This window comes from Staurois parvus, unplaced genomic scaffold, assembly GCF_062004578.1.
Source record: "Staurois parvus isolate SC_StPar_1 unplaced genomic scaffold, SC_StPar_1.0 ptg001284l, whole genome shotgun sequence".
NCBI classification, from domain to species: domain Eukaryota; kingdom Metazoa; phylum Chordata; class Amphibia; order Anura; family Ranidae; genus Staurois; species Staurois parvus.
In genome coordinates this window covers 780,609-806,747 of record NW_028319080.1, presented here as the reverse complement: position 1 = coordinate 806,747, position 26,139 = coordinate 780,609, and the positions used below count along the sequence as shown (strand labels likewise).

Here is a 26,139-nt window from a genome sequence, read left to right as displayed (position 1 = left end):
GTACTGGTGGGGATAGGGGGCTCCACTGGTACACAATGCACACAGGAAAGGCACACCAGACCTCACAGCTCGGACCTTCACAACATACAGGGACAGCTCCTTTTATGCACTTTCACCAGCAAATCGATATGCCAAAACGATAAATATCCACCTTAAATGGCTCAAATCTAGAGGGCAATCCAGATCATCTGTGATAATGTCATGAACTTGAGGAGGATCTAAGCCTGGAAGAGGTCGATGCAGCATTTCTTTCTTTAGGGAGTCATCTTAACCAATGAGAACTAATAGGGCTGTATTAAGTGAACTTAGCCTCATAGTGCCTTAGCTGAGATTAAACACCTTGCCTTATCTTGTGTCCATCCTGCTTGCTATCTGTATTCCCCCCAAATTCTATACCTGATCCTTTTCTGGATCCCCCCCTGCCCTCCCTTCTTTGCGCAACTAAGAACGTTCCTTCTAAAATTTACCTGGGGGGAAAGGCAGCCCCAGGTTCCTATATCTCTTCTAACCCTCCCCAAAATGCAGGGGGGATTGGGTCTGCCAGATGTTTATTGTGTACTTTAGGGCCCTCCATCTATCATCAGTGGTCAGTTGGTGCACTCAATCACAACTTAAACTGTGGGTTATGATTGAACAGGAATCATCCCCGCCCATCTCCTGCCTCCCGTGGCTTCCCCCATCACGCTCATTGCCTCTCCTCAGACACCCAACCATTGGAGCCACACTCAAGGTGATCACCTCCACGTTCCATCTTCCAGCTATTTTGTCAAGTCCATCCCCTCTTGTTCTTATTTTGCGAGACTCAGATTTCACATTGAGTAACACTAACAGGCAATTAGACCACCTTCTGGCCACCTGGCTCTGTCTTCTGGCTGTCCTTTATCTGAGGTGATATTTGCTAGATTCTCCAATGGACCCCTGGTCTGCATACCAGGTTTACCGCTTCCTGAAGTCCTCTCTTCCCAAAGCAGGTTCACTTTGGATTCTTACTTCTTTTGAAGACCTATGTCTTGACACCTCATATGTCTCCAATCTCCTGTATAAATTGTATAAACTATTTATTGTGCCTCCAGTTGGTTTTGTTCTCCCATACATACATAAATGGGAGAAAATCCTGCAGATGACCTCTCCATTGCAGGTGGAACATGTTGTTGTTTTTTCACACAAGTCTTCCATCACAAACAAGTTTCAAGAACAGGGCTGTAAAATTCTTAGTCGCTGGTATAGGGTTCCAACTATTCAGCACAAGTTTTTTCTGGATGCGTCGAATCTTTGTTGGAGATGTGGGAAGGAAGAAGGCTCTTACTTGCATATTTTCTGGCACTGCCCGAAAAATTTGCCCCTTTTGGGACCAAGTACACCAGTTGGTGCTTAAACTTACATCTGTGGACCTGGGCGCTCACTCTATAAGTAATCTACTTCACCCTAATGATGTCCTGCTGTCAAGGTATAAATCCTCACTCACGGTACATTTGTTAAATGCAGCCAGGGCGTGCATACCTGCTTTATGGAGACAATCCATTAGGCAGTCTATTTCTTTGTCGCTGTCTAAAATAATTGACATTGAACACAGGCAACGCCTTGCAGCTACTTTCTGTCACAGAGAAGAGAAAGTTTGTGACATGTGACTTCCATAGTGTTCTACTACTCTGCCTCTTACCAGGAGTTGATTGACCAGCCTGACCCCCCCAGTGTTCTGACAGTGCTGACATCCACTTATTTATAGATTGAGTCATTTATTCTTTTATTCTTTTATTTTTTTTTTCTTCTTTCCTGTCCTTTTCTTTTTTGTGTTTGATCCCCTTGACTAATTTGTTGAAAAAAGCTTGGCTGAAAGGTTAGGGTCTTGGTTCTCTGGCAGACAGCCTGGGAAGGACTTCAACTCTGGCCTCTGACTTTTGTCATGCAGGTTGGGTAGCTTACATAAGACCTTTGTTAAATTGCCACTTCTACAGGTCCTTGGCTTTTTGAGCATTATTTAAATTATTGTGTTAGCACATGTACGGTACCTCCTTGGTTGCATCTGAGCTGCCTTACCATTGCTACGGTGTCTGTGTTTGTTGTTTGTACAACCCTGGCTTTTTGTAAAATAAAGAATAAAAAAAAATAATATAACAAATATGTTATACTTACAGTACCTGCTCAGTGCAGTAGTTTTGCACAGTGCAGTCCCGATGCTCCCCTTCTCAAGTCCCCTACAAGTGCTCCTTGCTCCTATAAGACACACACAGTGTGGCTCGGCCCTCACTGGCTGTGATTGCTCACCACTGGCTGTGATTGACAGCAGTGAGAGTCAATGGCTCCCCTTGCTGTGTCTGAGCCAATGAGGAGGGAGGGAACCGAGAGAGCCTCTGCTCTGATGCACCATGCTGAATTGAAATCATGCTCAGGAACGTTTTGCGGGGGCTGGGGGGGGGGGGGAATGCATGCAGAACTGCCTTTACAACCACTTTAATGTATTTTAGATATGTTATGTTATTTACTTGTAAAATCCTCCTGTGTGTAGTCATCCAAAAGCCCTGAGACTGCCTCCATCTTGGATGTAATAACTCTAGACAACTGTTCTGCACCATCGATAGATTAATAAAAACTCGTAGTTCCTCCACATTACCAGCCCCATAGTCCCTTCACATTGCCAGCGCCACAGTCCCTCCACATTACCAGCGCCACAGTCCCTTCACATTACCAGCCCCACAGTCCCTCCACATTACCAGCCCCACAGTCCCTCCACATTACCAGCCCCACAGTCCCTCCACTTTACCATCCTCAACACAACTCTGTAACACATTCTTGGATTTTTTTCTCCACAAAAATTGACAAAATAAGGTATCAAATTCTTACCTCACCACATGTTTCTTCCATATCATTTTCTGACCCACTCAGTTTTGCTGGTTCTTCTCTCTCTCACTTCTCTCTACTTAACTCTGCATCTCTGATTAAATTGGTCTCTAATATGAAATCTTCCACCTGCATACTTGATCCTATTCGCACCCACTTATTTAAATCCTGTTTTAGTTCTCTATGCCCCATTATTCTCAATATCATAAATGACTCCCTTAGCCCCGGTTCTGTACCAACGATCCTTAAAACTGCCACTATCACCACAGTACCAAAAAAACCCAACATGGATCTGGATAACTTAAACCACTTTCACCCCATATCTAACTTACCCTTCCTTGCCAAGATCCTTGAGCGAGTTATAATATCTCAGTTACATAATCACATGGCTTTAAATAAACTATTTGAACCCCTCCAATCTGGTTTTCAGCAACTGCACAGCGCAGAAACCACCTTGGTCAAAGCTTCAGTCTAAATTGTAAAATCTTGGGGTGATATTTAATCCTAGCTTAACCTTTGATCCAGATGTGCAAAATGTTGTCAGAACATCTTATTTCCACTTGAGAAACATTGCTTGGCTGCGGCCTAGGCTATTATACACTGCAGCTGAAAAGCTGATCTATACATTTGTGTTCTCCCGATTTGACTATTGCAATGTTCTACTCACTGGTGTACCTCAATGCACTATCAATCAACTACAATTTGTACAAAATTCTGCAGCCAGAATCCTCACTAGGTCAGGTACGAGTGACCATATTATCCCTATCCTGGAGTCCTTGCACTGGCTATCCATCAGGTTTCACATTGACTTTAGGATCTTCTTGCTCACTTATAAAGCTCTTCATGGCTTTGCATCCCATTATCTGTCTGCAAGGACATCCTAATAGGGTCATGGGCCCCTGGGCAGAGTAATGCACTGGGGCCCCTACCAGTCTGCCCCAATTTAAGCACCTACTCTCAGGAAGTAAAGTATAAATAGTTGATAGAATTAAACATATTTATTAGTACTATTAGTAATTGGGGCGGCACAGTGGCTTAGTGGTTAGCATGTCTGCCATGCAGTAAGTGGGTCATGGGTTCAATTCCCAACCATGGTGCCTCCTGCATGGAGTTTGCATATTCTTCCTGCCCTTTTGTGGGTTTCCTCCAAGTACTCCAGTTTCCTCCCACACTCCAAAGACATGCTGGTAGGTTAATTGGCTCCTGTCTAAATTGTCCTAGTTTCATCGCTGTCCATGTGGGATCTCCTGCATGGTAGGGGTTGGGGAAAGACCTGGCAACCTACCCTGTAAAATAATTGCTAAGAGAATTCATGGAAAAAGTCACTTACAAGTTATGGTCCATGCAATCACCAAGGGTCGGAGATAGATAGATAATTGTGTTGATTAGTCTTTGACTGTTTAAAATCAAAGGGCCCAGTATGGGGAGGGGGACAAAAGAAAGGAACAGTACTGGGATCAGGAAGGCATAGTACAAGTTCTGGGACAGCTTAGTAAAAAGCGTGACTATCCCAGCAGTTGGCAAGTATGATATAATGAAAGAATATTACGGGGCCCCTGAGCAATGCCCATGCATTAAGATAGCCCTGTTTGTCTGCACTTTTATCAACCTACTCCCCCCCTCATAACTTCTGCTCCTCAAATTCTGGTCTTCTGTGTATCCCCCTACTCACTGAGTACAAATATTGGGGGTCTAACAATGAAAGTTCTTGTAAACATATATTCTGTCATTTCTAAGTTGTTACTGCATTTGATCTTTCCTTTTCTTAGGAAACGAAAGTTGAAGTTTGTGCCTGTGACGTAAGCACCCATCTGTTGAACTAGCCACCTACCTTCCTGTTTCAAGTTTAAGAAAAGCATCTTGTGGCCAAACCAGCTTGAACCAGCAACTGTCATGGCGGATGACCACAAGTTTCTGCTTTGGATTAGTCACATGATGTTAACTGGGTACTCTAAGCTTGCTGTTAAGCATATAAGGATCTGATTGGACTAAAACTATACGACACGCCTGGACTTTATACGACACGCCTGGACTTTATACGATCACGCCTGGACTTTATACGACACGCCTGGACTTTATACGATCACGCCTGGACATTATACGACACGCCTGGACTTTATACGACAAGCCTGGACTTTATACGACAAGCCTGGACTTTATACGACAAGCCTGGACTTTATACGACACGCCTGGACTTTATACGATCACGCCTGGACTTTATACGACAAGCCTGGACTTTATACGACAAGCCTGGACTTTATACGACAAGCCTGGACTTTATACGACACGCCTGGACTTTATACGATCACGCCTGGACTTTATACGACACGCCTGGACTTTATACGACAAGCCTGGACTTTATACGACAAGTCTGGACTTTATACGACAAGCCTGGACTTTATACGACAAGCCTGGACTTTATACGACAAGCCTGGACTTTATGATTATATATATATCAGTTTAAAGCTTAAGAGTTTAGATATATTGATTAGCTTGGTCCATCTCACACAAGGTGAACTTCTGTATACTAGATTATCTCCACTGCAGTGTAATAAATGCACCTTTCTTTATCAATTTGGACTCACTATGTCATCTGAAATTTGATGATCTAATGATGGGGCACTATTCCTCCCACTGATACCAATGATGGGGCACTATTCCTCCCACTGACACCAATGATGGGACACTATTCCTCCTACTAATACCAATGATGGGGCACTATTCCTCCCACTGACACCAATGATGGGGCACTATTCCTCCCACTGACACCAATGATGGGGCACTATTCCTCCCACTGGCACCAATGATGGGGCACTATTCCTCCCACTGACACCAATGATGGGGCACTATTCCTCCCACTGGCACCAATGATGGGGCACTATTCCTCCCGCTGTTACCAATGATGGGGCACTATTCCTCCCACTGACACCAATGATGGGGCACTATTCCTCCCACTGGCACCAATGATGGGGCACTATTCCTCCCACTGACACCAATGATGGGGCACTATTCCTCCCACTGACACCAATGATGGGGCACTATTCCTCCCACTGGCACCAATGATGGGGCACTATTCCTCCCACTGGCACCAATGATGGGGCACTATTCCTCCCACTGGCACCAATGATGGGGCACTATTCCTCCCACTGACACCAATGATGGGGCACTATTCCTCCTACTGGCACCAATGATGGGGCACTATTCCTCCCACTGACACCAATGATGGGGCACTATTCCTCCCACTGGCACTAATGATGGGGCACTATTCCTCCCACTGTTACCAATGATGGGGCACCATCGTTGGTGTCAGTGGGAGGAATAGTGCCCCACTATTGTTGTCAGTGAGAGGAGCTCTAATAGGAAGAGGTGGAACCTAAAGAGGAAGGGGTGGAGTAGACAGATGAAGAGGTGGATCTTAAACAGGAAGGGGTGGGACAAATTTAAATGTAAGGGGGTGATTTTAGTCTTGCCTAGGCAGCACAAAACCAAAATACACCACTGAACTTGACTCAACATCACCTACACTGGATGCTATGCTCCAAAACTTTAGAATTCACTTCCAAGGAACATCAGAGAGTCATCTTCTCTAAACTTATTTAAATCAAATCTAAAAAGTTTTTCTTTAGACAATCTTTCACTTAGTTGTCCTTTTTTCTTTTGTTTTATCCTGTGTATTTCTTGTGTTTTCTATGTAAAGTGCTTTGAGATGATACCTTTTAAAGGCGCTCTATAAAATAAAGTTTATTATTATATTATTAGTGTAGAAGATCCATCTTTATGAGCCGCAATTTCATATATGCTGCTATAACGATGCTCAATGAGGTTTATTTCCGTTACTTGTTATGGGGATTTTCTGCAGCTCATTGATTCGATGACTTAGATCAGGCCACATTTCTGTACTACAGTAACCTCTGTCTCTAAACAAAAGCCAGGAGAGGAAACGTGATTGATGATCTGTGAAGGCGCATAGGGAGTAGGTAATGCAATCAGATTACAGACAGGTTCTACAGACTGAGAATTACAAGTGTTCAGTTTCCATGTACATGTGTTTATAAAAGGACTAGAATTGCTACTCCGATTCAGGAAAGTTTTCAGGTACCCCAATATGCCATGCAGGTTGCAGCGATACCACAAATGTACATTTTAATTGTTGTTTGTCCTTGTAGTAGGGCCCAGAAATAATAATACACATTTTGCTTTTTTTTTCCTACCTAAAACATAATGATGCTAAATTAAAAATGCACGTTTTAATCCTAACTAAAATGCACTGCCCATGACCTTTGACCCTAACATTGACCCTTACTTTAACCCCGACACTGACCTAGATAAGACCCTGATCTAGCTGTTATCTTTTTTTTTATACTTAGGAGGAAATTTACTGAAACTGGAGCACTCAGAATCTGGTGCTGCTGTGCATGGCAGCCAATCAACTTCAGCTTTTTAAATAAACTGCTTCCCCGCTGCCCTATATCAGAACTACTGCTATAGGGCGGCAGGGCTGCGCAAAATCACATATATATAGGTAATTTTGCACTTCTGGGTGGGGGGGGCGCATGCCGCCCCACCCGTGCCGCCATTGGCAGCTACAGCTGTCGATCACCAAGTCCCGGCTGGAGTTTCCCTGCCGGCACCCGGCGATCGCTGAAGAACACTGACAGGGGAGAAGGAGAAGTCTGTATGTAAACAACACAGATCCCTCCCCTGTCAGTACCAGCATGATGCTTTATATGGCTCTGCATAATAAATATAAAATACAATTTTGCAAATAAATAATCTTTCTTCATAAATCTTGGCCAAAATCTATTCAGTTATCTTTTTAGTAAAAAAAAATAACTCAAATGAGTTTATAACCAAATATTTTTTGTACATTTTTATTTTATTTTTTTTTATATTATTATTTTTGTTTTTTTTGTAACATACTGTCACCATAGCAGTACAGTGTGACCATAGTGACACTGTACTACTTGTGGGGGGTGATGAAGATTTTTTTTTTTTTTTTTACACACGCTGTTCTTTTACAAAGTTCTTCTCTAGCAAGGAGAAAAGATACTTTGGAGGAAATTTACTGAAACTGGAGCACTCAGAATGTGGTGCTGCTGTGCATGGCAGCCAATCAACTTCAGCTTGTTCAATAAACTGCTTCCCCGCTGCCCCATATCAGAACTACTGCTATAGGGCGGCAGGGCTGCGCAAAATCACATATATATATAGGTAATTTTGCACTTCTGGGTGGGGGGGGGGCGCATGCCGCCCTACCCATGCCGCCATTGGCAGCCACAGCTGTCAATCACCAAGTCCCGGCTGGAGTTTCCCTGCCGGCACCCGGCGATCGCTGAAGAACACTGACAGGGGAAAAGTCTGTATGTAAACAACACAGATCCCTCCCCTGTCAGTACCAGCATCCTGCTTTATATGGCTCTGCATAATAAGTATAAAATACAATTTTGCAAATAAATAATCTTTCTTCATAAATCTTGGCCAAAATGTATTCAGTTATCTTTTTAGTAAAAAAAAAATAACTCAAATGAGTTTATAACCAAATATTTTTTGTACATTTTTTTTTTATATTATTATTTTTGTTTTTTTTGTAACATACTGTCACCATAGCAGTACAGTGTGACCATAGTGACACTGTACTACTTGTGGGGGGTGATGAAGATTTTTTTTTTTTTTTTTTTTACACACGCTGTTCTTTTACAAAGTTCTTCTCTAGCAAGGAGAAAAGATACTTTGGAGGAAATTTACTGAAACTGGAGCACTCAGAATGTGGTGCTGCTGTGCATGGCAGCCAATCAATTTCAGCTTGTTTAAAAAACTGCTTCCCCGCTGCCCCATATCAGAACTACTGCTATAGGGCGGCAGGGCTGCGCAAAATCACATATATATATAGGTAATTTTGCACTTCTGGGGGGGGGGGGCGCATGCCGCCCTACCCATGCCGCCATTGGCAGCCACAGCTGTCAATCACCAAGTCCCGGCTGGAGTTTCCCTGCCGGCACCCGGCGATCGCTGAAGAACACTGACAGGGGAGAAGTCTGTATGTAAACAACACAGATCCCTCCCCTGTCAGTACCAGCATCCTGCTTTATATGGCTCTGCATAATAAGTATAAAATACAATTTTGCAAATAAAAATTCTTTCTTCATAAATCTTGGCCAAAATGTATTCAGTTATCTTTTTAGTAAAAAAAAAATAACTCAAATGAGTTTATAACCAAATATGTTTTGTACATTTTTATTTTATTTTTTTTTATATTATTATTTTAGTTTTTTTGTAACATACTGTCACCATAGCAGTACAGTGTGACCATAGTGACACTGTACTACTTGTGGGGGGCGATGAAGATTTTTTTTTTTTTTTACACTGATTGCTTTTACACCCATAAAGACTGTAAAAGCAATCATTTCTCCTTCTCTCTGGCTGCATTCTTTCAGCCATTGAGAAATACTGAGTGAGCTGTGATTGGAGGTTTTACCTCAATGTCAGACCACATCTAAACCCTGCTGGTGTACTTTATGTAAGTGCAGCTATTTGGACGGCGATCTATTACTTTAGCGGCAAGCTTAGTGAAAGCTCCAGAGACATCTTTGCAGCTACACCTAGGGCTCAATAGGTGGGAGCAGGGGCGGACTGACAACTCATGGGGCCCCCGAGCAATAGGGGATCATGGGGCCCCTGTGTCCTTGCCCACACTCAAAGCACACCCAAAAAAGCCTATAAAAGGTATTAGGGAAATTTCATGGGGCCCCCTACTGTTCTTGAGCCCTCGGGCAGTGCCTGAGTGCTCGAATGGTCAGTCCGCCCCTGGGTGGGAGGCTTATGTAGTATGTAAGTTTTGTAAAAGTTTTTGCTAATGTGGCTTAGTTGAAGTTGGGTAATGACTATAGGCCCCACTGAAATGAAATTAGTGGCGAATATTGATGTATCTTTCCTTGGGTTTTTATTTGCTGATAATTTTGAATTAATGGCTTGAGAGGGATTGGCTGGGTTACTGACAATTACCTTTAAAACCTATCTAAACACTGCTCTGACATGCATATAAGGTTGCAAATGTTTTTTTTTTTTTGGTAGACTTGAACAAATATGTATGTAATTACTGCCCTTACATGTGTGTATAGCGCATATGCATGCACACTGGCACATACTCTCACTTTTCTGGTGGGAGAGATGGTTATATATCTGCCTATTCATAGCTATATATGGGGATATTTGGGAAAACTTTATTTTGTGATTATGGAAACTAGAGAGTATTTGGTGTCATTTTTCATTGCAGATACCCTATAAGCATACATCTCCATTTCACCAAGTCTAAGGAATATACCATCAACATGGTCCCTTAATGTCCTTCAGCAAGCATACGAGCTTATGATTTTTTACATTTACATGTGCCTCCCTTTCTGAACCTCTGACATTGGCTCGCCTGTTAAGGTATCGTTTCTTTTCCGTTTGGAGATACATTCAGGTAAATATTATTCAAAACGCATGGATACAGAGCAGAATGCATTAATACATGTTAATAAGATGTATAGGTCTCTTTAGATCTAGTGTTTAATCATCTCTGCCTCCTGACGAAGTGGATAAAATCCAAGAAACGCGTTGAGCTTTCAGAGAATTTACATCTGTATTTCGCGATTTGTAATGTATCTTGAGTCGTTGCTCGCAAGGCAACTGCAATTTTAATTATACAATTTGAGGTAAAAAAATGTTATTGTGTGTGTATCAATAAAATGTATATTTTATGAGAATGGTTGTACTGTGCCTTGAAAGTCCCACCATGTGAAATGTCTGTTTAAACTCTGGAGGAATATGTAAGGGGTCACTCTGAAGGATGTAAGTGGGCACTATGGAGGTAATAGCCTAGTGTGTTATATATGTGCAGTCTATACTGCAGGCGCAGATTTTGTTTAATCCCCCTTTAGGAGCCTTCCACTGGCTATGCCCACTGGTCAATGCATTTGCAGGATGCTCCAGGCCTTTCATAATCTTAGTCATGCTCACATTATGCCATGATGTTTTTACTGAAGGGGGCTCTTCACTGTTTCTTGCAATGGGGCCTTGAAGGTTCTAGTTACACCTTTGCCCCAGGTCTTTACAGCTCCCTCCTCCACCCCACCACTTCTAACCCACACCAGCCTCCATCCCTCCTCAACTCCTAAAGCCTCCTACTGCTGTCCGGAGTTGCAAATGAATAGCTTGCTGACCTCACTTTCTGTTAATATGTCCACAGCCACCAATACATAGCCCAGCCCAGATGTTCTATCCTCTACCCTCAATTTGCCACTCCGGAGGTCCCTTCTGCCCATCCAGCAATCTCCCAACAACCCTCCCATCCCCCTCCTCCCCCCCCCCAAGTGATCACAGCCTTTTCCATCCCAACCACCCCAGCCCTCCTACCCCAAAACCCCTAACCCACGCCACCCTTATCTACCCTGCCCTCATTCACCTGCCTAATACCCCCCACCCCACCCAACTCCCTAACTCTCACCCCCACCTCCAAAACCACCCCTCTACCTACTCTTCCTATTCAATAGGTATCAGTAATTGGTATCGGCAAGTACTTAAAAAAAGTATTGGTACTCATACTCAGTGTTAAAAAAAAATGGTATCAGTGCATCCCTATTTTTAACCTTCATGCATTCTCTGCATTAGGGTAAAAAACCTTCTGCATGCAGCCCCCCCCCCCCCCCAAATACTTACCTGAGCCCCATCTGGATCCAACGATTTGCATGAGAGCAGAGGCTCTTTTTCTCCTCATTGGCTCAGACACAGCTGTGAGAGCCATTGGCACAAACATTGAGAAGGAAGTGGGGGGTGGGGGGGGGGGGGGCAGGACTGAGCCATACACTTTGTGGCTTATGGACACACAGAACTGGCTTGGGATCGAGCATGCACCAGTGCCCCAAACAGCTTGCAAAGGGGACATTCGGTGGGGGGGGAGAAGCCAGAACTGCTGGTGGGGGACACAAGAAGAGGAGGATCAGGGTTGCTCTGTGCAAAACTATTGCACAGAGCAGGTAAGTATAACATGTTTTATTTTTTAAAAATCGAACCTTTAGAATGACTTTCAGTAGTGTGTTTGTTGAGGAAGTTGTCCATTTTGCAGCCTTTGCGAAGCTCCGCTCGGGTCTCATTCCTTCTTAACGGACAGTTTTCTTACCTTAAGAAGGGTTTGCTGATGCCTTTCCAGGTGTTAATGTAGCGCTTGGATTATATTTGAGCATGATGGTCACTAGTTGTTCAGCAAATTGGCACTGTCAAAGAATTATCTGAGAACCGGGATGACCTATGGAAGACCAATGCTCTGAGCCTACTGGCTGTTGAGAGCAGTGTCTTCAAGATGATAGTTTGAGGAGTTAGTTAAAGATTTTGCAGATGCTACGTGCAGGAAGAAAGACTTCTTGTAAACTTTGCAGTGTGATGCATAACTGTCAGTTCTAATTCTCTGTGCAATGTGCATTCTTACAGTCAATAAAACAGAAAATAAATCGGACAAGGGTCTTCTTCGGGACCCTAACATATTTTTTTTTGGAACAAATTCAGTTATTCATTTTAGATAACTTTTTTATGTGCCATATAATTTAATTTCTATGTTGATGGGGCCCCCTCCCCTGAACTTTAAGTGCCCTGGGCCCCCCATGGTCTAAATCTGGCACTGGACACAACATCCTTTTTGGGGTGACCTTTGTGTTGGGGTAGGTTGAAGGACATCTGGAAAATGCCTGTCATGCAGCCGGGTAACTGCGTCTGGATTTGGGCCTCAGCACCTTCTGAAGATTATCACAGTGGCTAAATGGTTAGCACTTCCGCCTGGCAGTACTAGAGTTGTGGGTTCGTGTCCCAACCATGGCACCACCTGCCTGGAGTTTGCATGTTCTCCCTGTTCCTGTGTGGGTTTCCTCCAGGTACTCTGGTTTCCTCCCACACTCCAAAGACCTGCTGGTAGGTGAATTGGCTCCTGTATAAATTGTCCCTAGTATATGTGAGTTAGGGACCTTAGATTATACACCCCTTGAGGGTTAGGGACTGATGTGAATGTACAATATATATGTAAAGTGCTGTGTAAATTGACGGTGCTATATAAGTACCTGAAATAAATAAATAATTATCACTTAAATCTTCAGAAGGATCCTCTTCCAGTAGCTTTGTAAATGACAAACACATTGTATACAGCCAATTGAAATAAATATATAGATACTTTTTTGTACTAGTGTCTAGCACTGCGGGAGGCTAAATACGGCTTCGTCATTTGCTTGTCGAAGTCTTTGCCTCCTATATTTATAGTCGTGGACGTAGAGAGGCTTTCAAAGACACCAAATGCCATGTTAATTTGGACCGTTGTATCTGGGTGAATGGAAGACTGAGGCTGGGTTCACATATATGTGGCATATCGCATGTGATTCGCACAGGAACCGCACCGCATTCCTGAGAAAATAACATGCGATTTGTGTACGGTGTGATTGGAGCCATACATTTTGTATGACTGAAGTCGCACCGCACCCGCACCAAAAAGGTGAAGGACCGTTTTTTTGGTCCGCACTAGAATTGCATGGGTATTCACACCTATGCAATCCAATTCTGCACATCGCACCGCATTTTGTGGATCGATTTCGCGGTGTTGTTAACTTAATATACACACCCGCAGTGGTTCGCATGAATGGGTGCGATTCTGATGCGGTGCAGAATTCGCACAGAAAACACTGCGAATTCCGCACCGCATCAGTTTGAACCCAGCCTGAATGAACACATCATGTTAGTCTTTCCATTTTACTGTGGGTAGTTCTTCATTTTGCAAGCAGTCTTTCTCCCTCTTTTTAAGTGGGGTGTTAATGAACCATTGGCAGAAGTCCCTGCGATTAGGTCACAAGGTGCCACAGCAGCCAATTTCTCGAAGGAACGAATTTCTATAAAAGTTGTCCATGTACACATGGTACCCCTCATTGAACAAAGGTGACACAAAGTCCCACATTATCCTACCACTGCTCCCTATGTAGTCTGGGCACCCGGGGGCTCCACTTGACTGTCTTTTCCCTTGACTGTCTTTTTAAACCAGTATGTATAGCCTGTGGCCCTCTCACAGCATTTACATTTTGACCCCATATCTGGCATACTTGCTGGGGAGATTACAAGCCTGCCAGTAAAATGCACAAGGGACTCGTCTATGCAGATGTTTTGTTGGGGCGCATACACATCTGAAAATTTCTGAGACACGTAATTTATGAGGGGCTGAATGTTGTGGATCATAGTGATGGTCAACCTGGGGACGACAGAGGGTACTGAAATGCATAAAACTCATTATTGTCTCATATCTATTTCTGGCCATTGCAGCAGAGAACATGGACATGTGATGAATAGGGTCTATGGACCAATATGACTGTAATTCATTTGTCAATTTTTTGTAATGCCCATCTTAAGGGTTAGGGCCAAAAAGTTTTCAATTCACAAACTGCGATAGATTTCCAACCGAATTGCCTGGCAAGGTATGAATTTGTCTTGGTGGTGATTTACCGTTGGGCATAAACATTACTTTGATCCACAATCAAATTTAGGGGTCAGGATTAAGTAGCACACAGAGTGCAGGGGTGAGGATTAGGTAGTACACAGAGTGCAGGGGTCAGGATTAAGTAGCACACAGAGTGCAGGGGTGAGGATTAAGTAGCACACAGAGTGCAGGGGTGAGGATTAAGTAATACACAGAGTGCAGGGGTGAGGATTAAGTAGCACACAGAGTGCAGGGGTGAGGATTAAGAAGTACACAGAGTGCAGGGGTGAGGATTAAGTAGCACACAGAGTGCAGGGGTCAGGATTAAGTAGCACACAGAGTGCAGGGGTGAGGATTAAGTAGCACACAGAGTGCAGGGGTCAGGAATAAGTAGCACACAGAGTGCAGGGGTGAGGATTAAGTAGCACACAGAGTGCAGGGGTCAGGATTAAGTAGCACACAGAGTGCAGGGGTCAGGAATAAGTAGCACACAGAGTGCAGGGGTGAGGATTAAGTAGCACACAGAGTGCAGGGGTCAGGATTAAGTAGCACACAGAGTGCAGGGGTGAGGATTAAGTAGCACACAGAGTGCAGGGGTCAGGATTAAGTAGCACACAGAGTGCAGGGGTCAGGATTAAGTAGCACACAGAGTGCAGGGGTCAGGATTAAGCAGCACATAGAGTGCAGGGGTCAGGATTAAGCAGCACACAGAGTGCAGGGGTCAGGAGTAAGACGCACACAGAGTGCAGGGGTCAGGATTAAGCAGCACACAGAGTGCAGGGGTCAGGATTAAGCAGCACACAGAGTGCAGGGGTCAGGATTAAGTAGCACACAGAGTGCAGGGGTCAGGATTAAGTAGCACACAGAGTGCAGGGGTCAGGATTAAGTAGCACACAGAGTGCAGGGGTCAGGATTAAGTAGAAAGAGTTTGGAGGTCATGATTAAGAATTCAGGGATCAGGTCAGATCAGATTGCAACTTCTCTCAGTCATCCACCAAGGTCTAGCATATACCCGGGGGGCCAGGTAGTGTAATGAAGTTTGCAGTGTGCAGGCAACAATTCATCACAGTGTGAGCATCAATGCAGAAATGGCTGAACATGGGGACAAATCCAAAGATGCCTTTTCCCCAGGATCAGACCCCTCTTGATGGGGATTATCCTTGGGAAACAGGGACAAATGGCAACCTTGCTGAGAAGTTGTGTAGTCTTACAATAGTACACAACTTTGCACCGTACAATTTCCCTGTGGTTTCTGCACCTGCAAACGGGCTGCATTTTTAGATGCATAGGGGTTCCATGCAGAATAAATTGCAGCCATGCACATTTTCAAACAGCATTTTTACTGTGGGTGGTTGCGTGTTCGGGAATCACTGCGATTCCTGCAACCACCTGCATAGATGTGAACCAGGCCTAAGTATTGCTTCTCTGAAAAAAAAAAAGTAACATTTCGTGGAAATATGTTTATTATTATAATACAATATTTACAATTTCTTCTTCATGCAAACAAACAAAAAAAGATATAACAGGACATATAATATGGCTAAGTGGTTAGCACTTCCACCAAGCAGTACCAGCATCACTGGTCAAATCCCAACTATGGCACTACCTGCCTGGAGTTTGCATGTTCTCCCTGTGCCTGCATGGGTTTCCTCTGGGTACTCCAGTTTCCTCCCACACTCCAAAGACATGCTGGTAGGTTAATTGGCTCCTGTCTAAATTGTCCCTAGTATGTGTAGGAATGTAATTTAGGGACCTTAGATTGTACACCCCTTGAGGGTGAGGGACTGATGTGAATGTATAATATATGTGTAAAGTGCTGCGTAAATTGATGGCGCTATATAAGTACCTGAAATAAATATAACTACAGTATGCAATTTTTACATCTCAAATAATAGCAGAAAAAATAAAATGCACACTTTATTAAATAGATCTCCGATCGATAAAGTGTGGATAATTAGAGGTCTATTTATTAACAAAAAAAAATTTGACGTGTGTCAGCGTTTGCACAGCCATCACCATGAATAAGCCCTGTAATGTATCTAAAAAAATGTTCTTATGATCTTAGTTCCATCCATTGGGTATAATGAGGTATTTCCTGAATGAGCTAAATCAGGAAAATACCATAATATGGCCACTAGATGGAGCTGATGATCCTAAAAAATAAACATATTAGACACACTACAGGGATTATTTTCAACAGCTGAAATTTGTAAAATAGACCCTATAGAGTCCGTGTGCTGGTGCAGCACTACTACAATCACAAATATTTGTAGATCTAGAGATTTAGGCAGATTCAGAACCATACCATCACTGTCTGGATTCACACATTTGCCTTATGGCAATGCACAGTAAAACTCACATTTTATTGTTACCACAATACATGTTGCAGTGTTCATTTTGAATGGCAATCCAAGGAGCTATCATAGTGGGAATTTCACCTTCAAAGACACATGGAGGTTATTTTCTAAAACTAGAGAGTGCAAAATCTGGTGCGGCTCTGCACAGAAACCAATCAGCTTCCAGGTTTTATTGTCAAAGCTTAAATGAACAAGCTGAAGTTAGAATCTGATTGGTTACTATGCACAACATATAAATAAAAGGGTCAGGCCCATTTTTTAGGGCATTAAGGTGCTGGTCTATTATAATATGACCAAAAAACAAATAAAGCCAATACCAATGAGTGTGCAATACAAAGAAGGCAACAAACAATATACGTAAAAGGAAAAATAACATCCCTATGCAAAAAGAAGCTGCATTACTAAATATTTATATCAAAAACCTTTGACAATTTTACTATTTACCAAGTGCACAAGAACAGTTATTAACCGCTTCCCGACCACCCTATAGCAGAACTATTGTTACAGGGCAGCAGTGCTGCGCAAAATCACGTATATATATATGTGTGATTTTATATTTTCGCGTAGGCGGCTACAGCTGTCATACATTGGGTCCCAGCCGGAGATTTCCCCCCGCCACCCGGCAATTGCTGAGGAACAATACAAAGCAGCATGCTTACACAGTAAAACGCACACAGTTAACCCCTTGATCGCCTCAGATGTTAACTCCTTCCTGCACAGTGTCATTAGTACAGTGTCATTGCTTTTTATTAGCAATTATCACTTTATTGGTGTCACCGGGGATGTCAGTGACACCAAGTCAGTTCCCCCCGGTTTCAGAATGCCCGCCGCAGTCCCGCTATAAGTCGCTGATCGCCGCCATCACTAGTAAAAAAAAAAAAATCCCAGTTTCTATACCGCCATTTGTAGACGGTATAACTTTCACGTAAACCAATTCATTTACACGTATTGGGATTTTCTTTAGCAGAATACATTTTGGTCTAAATATATGACGAAATTTGTTTTTTTTTAATTTTTTTACTGGAAATGTTTTATAGCAAAAAGTCAAAAATATTTTTTTTTTTTCAAAATTGTCGGTCTTTTTTTGTTTATAGTGCAAAAAATAAACGCAGAGGTTTATGGAAGGCTCTCTCGGGTGGGATGGGGTGTTGTTGGTCACTGTTAGGCTCTCTCCGTGGGGGAAGGGGGTGTTTGGCTGTCAGGCTCTCTCCGCGGGGGGGGGGGGGGTATTTGGTGTTGGTTGGTGTCAGGCTCTCTCTGCCAGGGTGTCCAATTTTTGTGTTGCCTAGGGCAGCACAAAACCTAAATACACCGGTGACTCCAGGCACAACAGAAAACCTTTGCAGAGCGGCCCCACACTGCAAGGGTTCAATGCTTGTTATGTCTAGAAGTGCGGGACTAAGATGAAATATTGACCTTATTCCGTGTCCCAGCAGGCTCCATGGGAGAATGTCACCAACACACCAAGGATCACCAATATGGGTCCAAACGTTTTAATAAACGATCACATAGTTCCAGGAAGGCAACGTTTCGGAGTCTCGCAGGACCCCTTCATCAGACATGTGACATGTGGTCCCATATTGGTGATCCTCGGTGTGCTGGTGACATTCTCCCTTGCTGATTCTGTTCGGTTCCAGCCGATGGTCGCTGCAGCACCCACTTATACACACAGCCATTTCTAACGCAGGAACGTGTGCGTTTGGATTGTAGATTTGCATTCCAGCAGACTCCATGGCACTGCAGCCTCTTCTTTAAGTTTCTCCAAAGAAACTTGCTGAATTTAAGTGTTCTTGCATGGCGACCACTTACTGTTATCTCACATATATATTCTTATTATTATAGCCAACTTTCCGACCCTAACTCCTCCCACAGTTATTACACTACATAGACAGTAATTTACCGAAACGTGCGGATTGTTCCCGATTGGTGTGCTATTACTTTGTGGAACGTTTCGCCGAATGGTTCACCAAATATCGGCGTTTTTGTGGTGAAATTGGTCCCATAGGAATGAATGGTGGAATGTTCAAAACTAGAGTGGAAGCTGACAAAAGCTAGAGTGTGAGCTGAAAAATCAGGACATGATTTCTAAACTGCCATCACTCCCTCATTTTCAAGCCCACCTACACAAATCTTATATCAAAACGTTCAGCTATCCCTGCTGCCACTAAAACTGTCCACGGCTAAGCCATAGTCCTGATAGTTTTCATAATATGACCATTTGTTTGCAACTCACACCGCCCATTGACATTCATTGAAACTCCACTCTAGCCACCTAGAGTTGCTAAACTGCGACTGTGCCTTCATTTTTAATATTTCAGAGACATACTATGCATCAAAATGTAGGTCTGGGTCTTGTGATTCTCACAATATAAAGCTCTTCGCTGTAGGATTTATAATTTTTAAACTACAACCGTTTGATGTGCTATATAAATAATTAAAAGTTGAAATGCATTTCTCACTCTATCAAGCTTGCCATGGGCACTTTTTAAATTTGATCAATTGGTTAGTGTAATGTTTACTATCTTTACTCACTCCAAACACTCCACACAGTTACTCTGCCCACTCCATAAAGTTACTCTGCCCAGTCCAACCTTTTCACAGTTACTCCAGCCACTCCAACCACACAACAGTTACTCCGCCCACTCCACCCAGTTACTCTGCCCACTCCAGTTGTAGACTACTGGTGGAGGCAAGAACACTTCACACAATTTCCCCAGAAATTGTAGATTTTCTAGTTTGTATTTAAAATAAATGATCTCCCATGCTTGTAGGTGCCTCCTGGTGGATATAAAGCAGTATTGTTTAATTCCTCAATCGGGGGAAAAAATACACCAGGTGGCGTTTGCGATCTTGGGAGATAATTATATTATACAAAATATGACCTAATTTATTGGAGCTGTGACATTGTTTGTCACATTCATACGGCATTTTTTTTATTTACATAGCCCCGTCTATGTATTCTTTAAGCACAATGGTTATATAACTGCATATTTCACAAAACAAAGACAACCTGTTGGGATTTTGGAAAAAAAAAAATATGCAGTTTGCCGCCACTGTGCACTGTCCATCAATAAAAAGTCCATCTTAGTCATGACTCTGCAGGAGCTTTTGATAGACCCCTTTTCTCTCTACAAGGTCATCATGAGTCCCATGCTCCACCAGTTGTCCTCCTTCCAAGACCAGGATCTGGTTGGCTTTTTGTACAGTGCGCAGCCTGTGGGCGATGATCAGCAGACACAGATCCGGAATGCTCTGCAGAGACTGCTGGATCTGTAGGAGAACAGGAGATGAAAGTGCTCAGAGAAGACATTGACCAAGAGGGACAAAGAACAATGGTTGCACGGACTCACCTTATGCTCTGTGTCAACATCAAGACAGCTTGCAGCCTCATCTAGAATTAGAAGTTTGGGACGCCGTGACAGAGCGCGTGCAAGAGCGATTTGCTGCTTCCGGCCAGCACCCATCTGAGCCCCATTGCTGCCAACATCTGAAAAAAAGTTACATACAAGATCCATTTACTGTATAACCTATTCCAGGGACATCCAGCAACAAGACTGTCCTCAGAGCTGCACTGAATTATGGGTAAAGTTAAAGAAATGTGATTTTCCTGCCAGTTTTAGAATGGTTTAACCCTTTCACCACTTGAGCAACTTATGGGTTTTTTTTTTGCACACATGTTTAAATTTTTTTTTTATCATATATAAATCATATGAATTTTCTGAAAGCAGAGACCCTGAAGAATAAAATGGTGGTAGTATCAATTTTTTTTATGTCACAACATATCAGTGCAATGGTTTACCAAGCCCAACATTTCAGTACAAAAATACCTTTTCCACAATAAGGGGTCTAGTTATAGTTTAGTTTCGGTGAGTGCATACCCAAAAGGGGGGACATCATTCCTTGCACGTGGTGATTTCTTTTTTTTGGGAATTAGAAGATTCACTTGGTAGAAAAGACATTTTTTCTGTAATGTGAAGGAAAACATTTAGCAGTAATATTATTATGACTGCTAAATGTGACAGCTTCCTCCTGGTTGTTAAGAAGCCAGCACCCACCAGCGTCCTAGCAACCAGTGACTCATCCATGCCTGGCACTTTCAGCTGTCAACCGGGCATTCCAAACTTACAGGCAGGGGCGGACTCACCATTTGGAAACTCGGGCACTGCCCGAGGGCCCAGGGTCAGTAGGGGGCTCCATGAGATGGCCCTGGTACCTTTTTCATAGGCTTTTTTGAGTTTGGCAAGGACACAGGGGCCCCATGATCCCCTATTGCCCGGGGGCCACATGAGTTGTCAGTCCGCCCCTGCTGACAGGTGAATATAAAAAAACAGCTTGGATTTTGCCTTCCTCTGGATCAACTGTGGGTATAGGATTATAACTTTTTTTTTACTCTATGGTTGAACTGGATGGACTTTTGTCTTGACTTATTTTCAGCCAGACTAACTATGTAGCTATGTTAAAAAAAAAAAAAAAAGTTCGGGGCCCACCCCAAAATTATTCCAGGCCATTTTGGTCTGCTATAGATTTGAAGTAGGAAACACACACAAAAAAAAGTGTGGGTTCCCACCTAAAATCCATACTAGACCCTTACCCAAGCATGTAGCCTGGGTTAACAGAAAGCTGGGGAGGACAAGCATGCACCCTCCCTTCCTGAACCATACCAGTCCACATGCCCTCAACATGGGGAGGGCACCTGGCAGCGCAGTTTGTCCCCATGTTGATAAGGACAAGGGTCTCTTTGTCACAACCCTGGCCCCATGGTTATGGGGGTCTGCAGGTGGGGGGCTTATCAGAATTTTAAAAGCCCCTTTAAAAATAAGGGAGTCTTAGATACTGCCCCCCCACCTCCTTCCCATGAATGAGTAAGAGGTACATAGCAAAAAAACACATTCACACATTTTTTGACAGGTGTACAACCCCAATTCCATAAAAGTTGGGACGCTGTGTATCATCTACATAAAAACAGAAAGTAATGGTTTGCAAATCTCATAAACCCATATCCACTTCAGCTCCAGAAGGTTTTACCCCCTTCATGACCTAGCCGGTTTTTACTATTTAGCACTTTGCTACATTACTTAGTAATTGTGCGGTCATGCAATACTGTACCCAAACTAAATGTATGTCATTTATTTCACACCACTAGAGCTTTCTTTTGGTGTTTTTCTTTATTTTTTGCTATATCAATTAAAAAAACGATCAAAATTGAAGAAAAAATATTTTTTACTTTCTGCTATAAAACATAAAAAAAAAATTAAAAAACATTTTTCTGAATCATTGGTTGGGACTTGCTGACAGACTGCTGCTGTGCACAATCACAGTGGGTGTCAGCAGAGGGCCAAAAGCAAGCAGTAGCGTACCAGTCCGTTTAAACTGAGAAAATTTACTCTCCAGCGCTCCAGGGATCAAATGCCACAGGAAAGCCAAGGGAACCAGGACCAAATTCGCCTATGGATAGCCTTTCGGAGATGCTGCCCTCCTCAGATAGGGAAATCTACAACTGAAAAAAGAACAAACAGGAGGCGCACACCCCTAGTGCATTATCCAAGGTTTATTATGGTATAAAATGGGGTGAAAAATACAAACAGCATAAATGTACAGCTTAGTAGAATGGTGGAGATGGCCATAACAATGGCAGGGTGTCCGACTGTCAGTGTGGTCGTCCCAGAAATGCGTCAGCTAGCCGACCACACTGACAGTCGGACACCCCGCCATTGTTATGGCCATATCCACCGTTCTACTAAGCTGTACATTTATGCTGTTTGTGAGTATTCTTCACCCCTTTTTATACCATAATAAACCTTGGATAATGCATTAGGGGTGTGTGCCTCCTGTTTGCTCTTTTTTGAGAAAAACGTACTATTTTAAGAAAACAAAAAGTCATTTTGAAACTGAATATAAACTGATTTGTATTATCTTACATTTTGTAATAAATAATTGATTGGATCAAATGTGTAATTTCTTCGTGGCAACAAGTCCCACTTGTTTATCCTGCCCTTCATTTTCATTATCCTGAAATTGTTTAAAAATTTTTAGACGCATCTTTTCACAGATTGGTGAAGCTCTGCCCATCTTAACCTCTGAGACACTCGGACTCTCTAAGATGCTCTTTTTATTATTATTATTATACAGTATTTATAAAGCGCCAATAGTTCGCTCAGCGCTGTACATTACAAAGGGGGACAAAACATGTGACAGAACAATAACAATACAATGCAAAACATGAGGGGATCGAGGGCCCTGCTCTTTCGAGCTTACAATCTAGGAGGGAGGGGATGGTGGCACAGGAGGCGATAGCTATGGGGGATGGAGTGCTAGGAAGAGTGGAGGAGGTCGGCAAGTTAGCAGGGGGTGGGGTAGGCTTCCCTGAAGAGATAGGTTTGCAGGGTGCGCCTAAAGGAGAGGAGAGTAGGTGATAATCTGATGGGTTGGGGCAGGGAGTTCCAGAGGATGGGTGACACCCTGGAGAAGTCCTGGAGGCGGGCATGGGAGGAGGAGACCAGGGAACTAGAGAGAAGGAGGTCTTGTGAGGAGCGGAGTGTGTGCTGGGCGGTACTTGGATATTAGGTCAGTGATGTAGTTCGGGGCAGTATGGTGGACGGCTTTGTACGTCAGTGTTAAGATTTTGAATTTGATCCGTTGTGCAATCGGAAGCCAGTGGAGGTATTGGCAGAGGGGGTTGGCGGAGACGGAGCGATTGGAAAGGTGAATGAGTCTGGCAGCCGTATTCAGGATTGACTGAAGCGGGGATAGCCAGCGGCGAGGCAGGCCAGTGAGGAGGGAGTTGCAGTAGTCGAGTCGTGATATGATGAGGGAGTGGATGAGCTGTTTAGTGGTTTCTGGGGTTAGGAACGTGCGGATTTTGGCGATGTTGCGGAGGTGGAGTCTGCATGAGTTTGTTAAAGATTGGACTTGGGGTTGGAAGGATAGGTTGGAGTCCAGAATGACACCAAGTACTCTGGCCTGCGGGGCGGGTTTGATGGTAGCGTTGTTGGATGTGATGGAGAAGTCGGTGGGGGGTGGTGTCCGGGCTGGGGGGGAAGACAAGAAACTCGGTTTTGGAGAGGTTCAGTTTAAGGAAGTGGAGCGACATCCAGTCTGATATGTCGCTCAGTAGGTGTGTGATTTGGGCGGAGACTGAGGTGGTGAGGTGGGGGGTTGAGAGATAGATTTGTGTGTCGTCGGCATATAGGTGGTAGTTGAAGCCGTGAGAGTGTATGAGTTGGCCAAGGAAGGAGGTGTAGATGGAGAAGAGAAGGGGCCCGAGGACGGAGCCTTGAGGGACCCCAACAGAGAGGGGGAGTGAGGGGGAGGTGGTAGAATTATAGGTAATGCTGAAAGAGCGTTGTGACAGGTAGGATGAGAGCCAGGAGAGAGCAGAATCTCTGAGGCCGAGGGAGTGTAGTCTTTTGAGAAGGAGGGGGTGGTCGACTGTGTCGAAGGCCGCAGAGAGGTCAAGGAGTAGGAGCACTGAATAGTGGCCATTAGCTTTGGCAGTTTCGGTGGAGTGTAGGGGACGGAAGCCGGACTGTAGGGGATCGAGGAGGTTGTTGTTATACCCAGTCATGTTACTGACCTGTTGCCAATTAACCTAATAAGTTGCAGAATGTTTTTCCAGATCTTCCTTGTTAGTACCACTTACTCTGCCAGCTTTTTGTTGCCCTGTCCCAACTTTTTTAAAACGTGTTGCTGCCATCAATTTTATCATTACCTTATTTTGTTTCCTAAAATGGTACATTTGGTAAATATATGATGTGTTTTCTAATTTCTATTGTGAATAAAATATGGGTTTATGAGACTTGCAAATCATTGCATTCTGTTTTTATGTAGATTTTGCACAGCCTTTATGGAATTGGGGTTGTAAATCCACCATCAATCACGTCATCCAGCTATGCAGATCCATCTCAATCACAATGGCTGATGGGAGCCAACATGCCAGAAAAAAAAAAAACACAGCCTGCTAACACGTCTGGATTCATTAGTCGACTCCCACAGAATGTCATCTCCCAGGTCCCATAGCAGCCTAAGGGTGACACCATTGACCATATATGGACATTACTATATTTGGTCAATAACGTGAAGTGTCCCCAATAAAAGGTCCCCCCTACGAAAAAAAAATATAAATTTCTGTTAGAGGAGGGGGCGGGAGGAGTGATATAAAATTGATAGGGAGAGTAAAGTTCTGCTTTAAGGAAGTATAATTCTGCCATTATTAAGGTAAAAGAAGAACATTTTTTATTGAATTTATTTGATATTGATCTGAAATGCAATTGTTTTATGTAATTCCTTTATCCAGTAACTATTATGGGGAACTAACAAGATACAAGACCTTCAGTGGAAATCTTTTAGATTTCTACATTCTCGTGGTGGAACCCTTCCGGTCCGATGCCACCCTCTTACCTGTATCATAGCCGTTCTCTGTATTTTTAATGAAACTCTCAACTTTAGCCAGTCTTGCTGATTCAACCAGCTGCTTTTCAGAAGGGTTGTCAAGACCATAAGCAATGTTTTCTCTGACTGTTCCAGCAAACAGGATGGGCTCTTGAGCCACTAAAGCCACCTAGAGAAAATATTGGGGTAAGCAATTATAAAGGAGGATTAATGTGGAACTCCAGTTTCTAGAGAATGTTAATGGAGCTTTGTAGTTCAGGCTTGTCTTCAGCCAGGTCACCTCTGTCTATGAAGAAGGAATTTGCTCTTTTTTTTGTTACTGCAAATATAAACTTATTATCCCATTTTATTTTAATAAAAGTTTTTCATACTCCAATATTTTTTAACAAATTGCTCACAACAAATTTTATTGAATCTCTCATCTGTTTAAGACAGCTAAAAAAGTAAATGATGACCATTGATTGGCTACTCTGGGTTACTCTGCTTTGCTCTTTTGGGCTGCATGCACACTGGGGTTTTTTTTCTTAAGCTCACAAAACGATGGATAAAACATGCTGGTAATAGTGTTTTTTTAGTAGCATTTAGAAGCAATTAGGAGTGTTTAGAAGCGTTAGCATTTTATTAACGTAGAAACAAAAAGCTAGAAAAAGCTGTTAGGAGTGTTTTAGTGGCGTTTAAGAGTGCTTAGGAGCATTCAGCATTCAGCATTTTTTCCTGTTTATAGACACTGAAGCTAGAAAAAACCTAGAAAAAAAGCTGATAGGAGTGTTTTAGTAAGGTTTAGAAAGTGCTTAGGAGCGTTCAGCATTTTTTCTGCTCCAAAAACTCTACAAAAACAATTTTTTTTCTGTTTATAGATGCTGAAGCTAAAAAAAAAGCTAATAGCCTAAAGTAGTGTGCATGGACACATAGGATAACATATAACTTCTAGGAGCAAAAAAGAAATTATTATTATACAGGATTTATACAGCGCCAACAGTTTTCTCAGCACTTTACAATATAAAGGGAGACAATACAGCAACAATACAGTTCAATACAAGAGGGTTAGGAGGGCCCTGCTCCTCGGAGCTTACAATC

The 26,139-nt window shown here is 43.1% G+C and overlaps 1 protein-coding gene and 1 long non-coding RNA gene across 4 annotated transcripts in view; one reads left to right on the top strand and one right to left on the bottom strand.

Moving 5' to 3' along the window:
• The window catches only part of LOC149437517 (uncharacterized), a 114,974-nt gene extending 109,562 nt beyond the window's left edge, over window positions 1–5,412 (top strand). For both annotated transcript variants that reach the window (XR_016308040.1, XR_016308039.1), the window contains one exon: window positions 4,608–5,412. This is a non-coding gene — a long non-coding RNA (uncharacterized LOC149437517). The remainder of the gene's footprint in view (window positions 1–4,607) is intronic.
• Window positions 5,413–15,762: 10,350 nt separating this feature from the next.
• TAP2 (transporter 2, ATP binding cassette subfamily B member) overlaps window positions 15,763–26,139 on the bottom strand; it is a 58,988-nt gene continuing 48,611 nt past the window's right edge. For both annotated transcript variants that reach the window (XM_089660855.1, XM_089660857.1), the window contains 3 exons: window positions 25,072–25,231; window positions 20,025–20,161; window positions 15,763–19,944 (listed from right to left, as the gene is read on the bottom strand). In XM_089660855.1, the coding sequence (XP_089516981.1) occupies window positions 19,759–19,944; window positions 20,025–20,161; window positions 25,072–25,231 (483 nt within the window). In that variant the 3' untranslated portion in view covers window positions 15,763–19,758. The remainder of the gene's footprint in view (window positions 19,945–20,024; window positions 20,162–25,071; window positions 25,232–26,139) is intronic.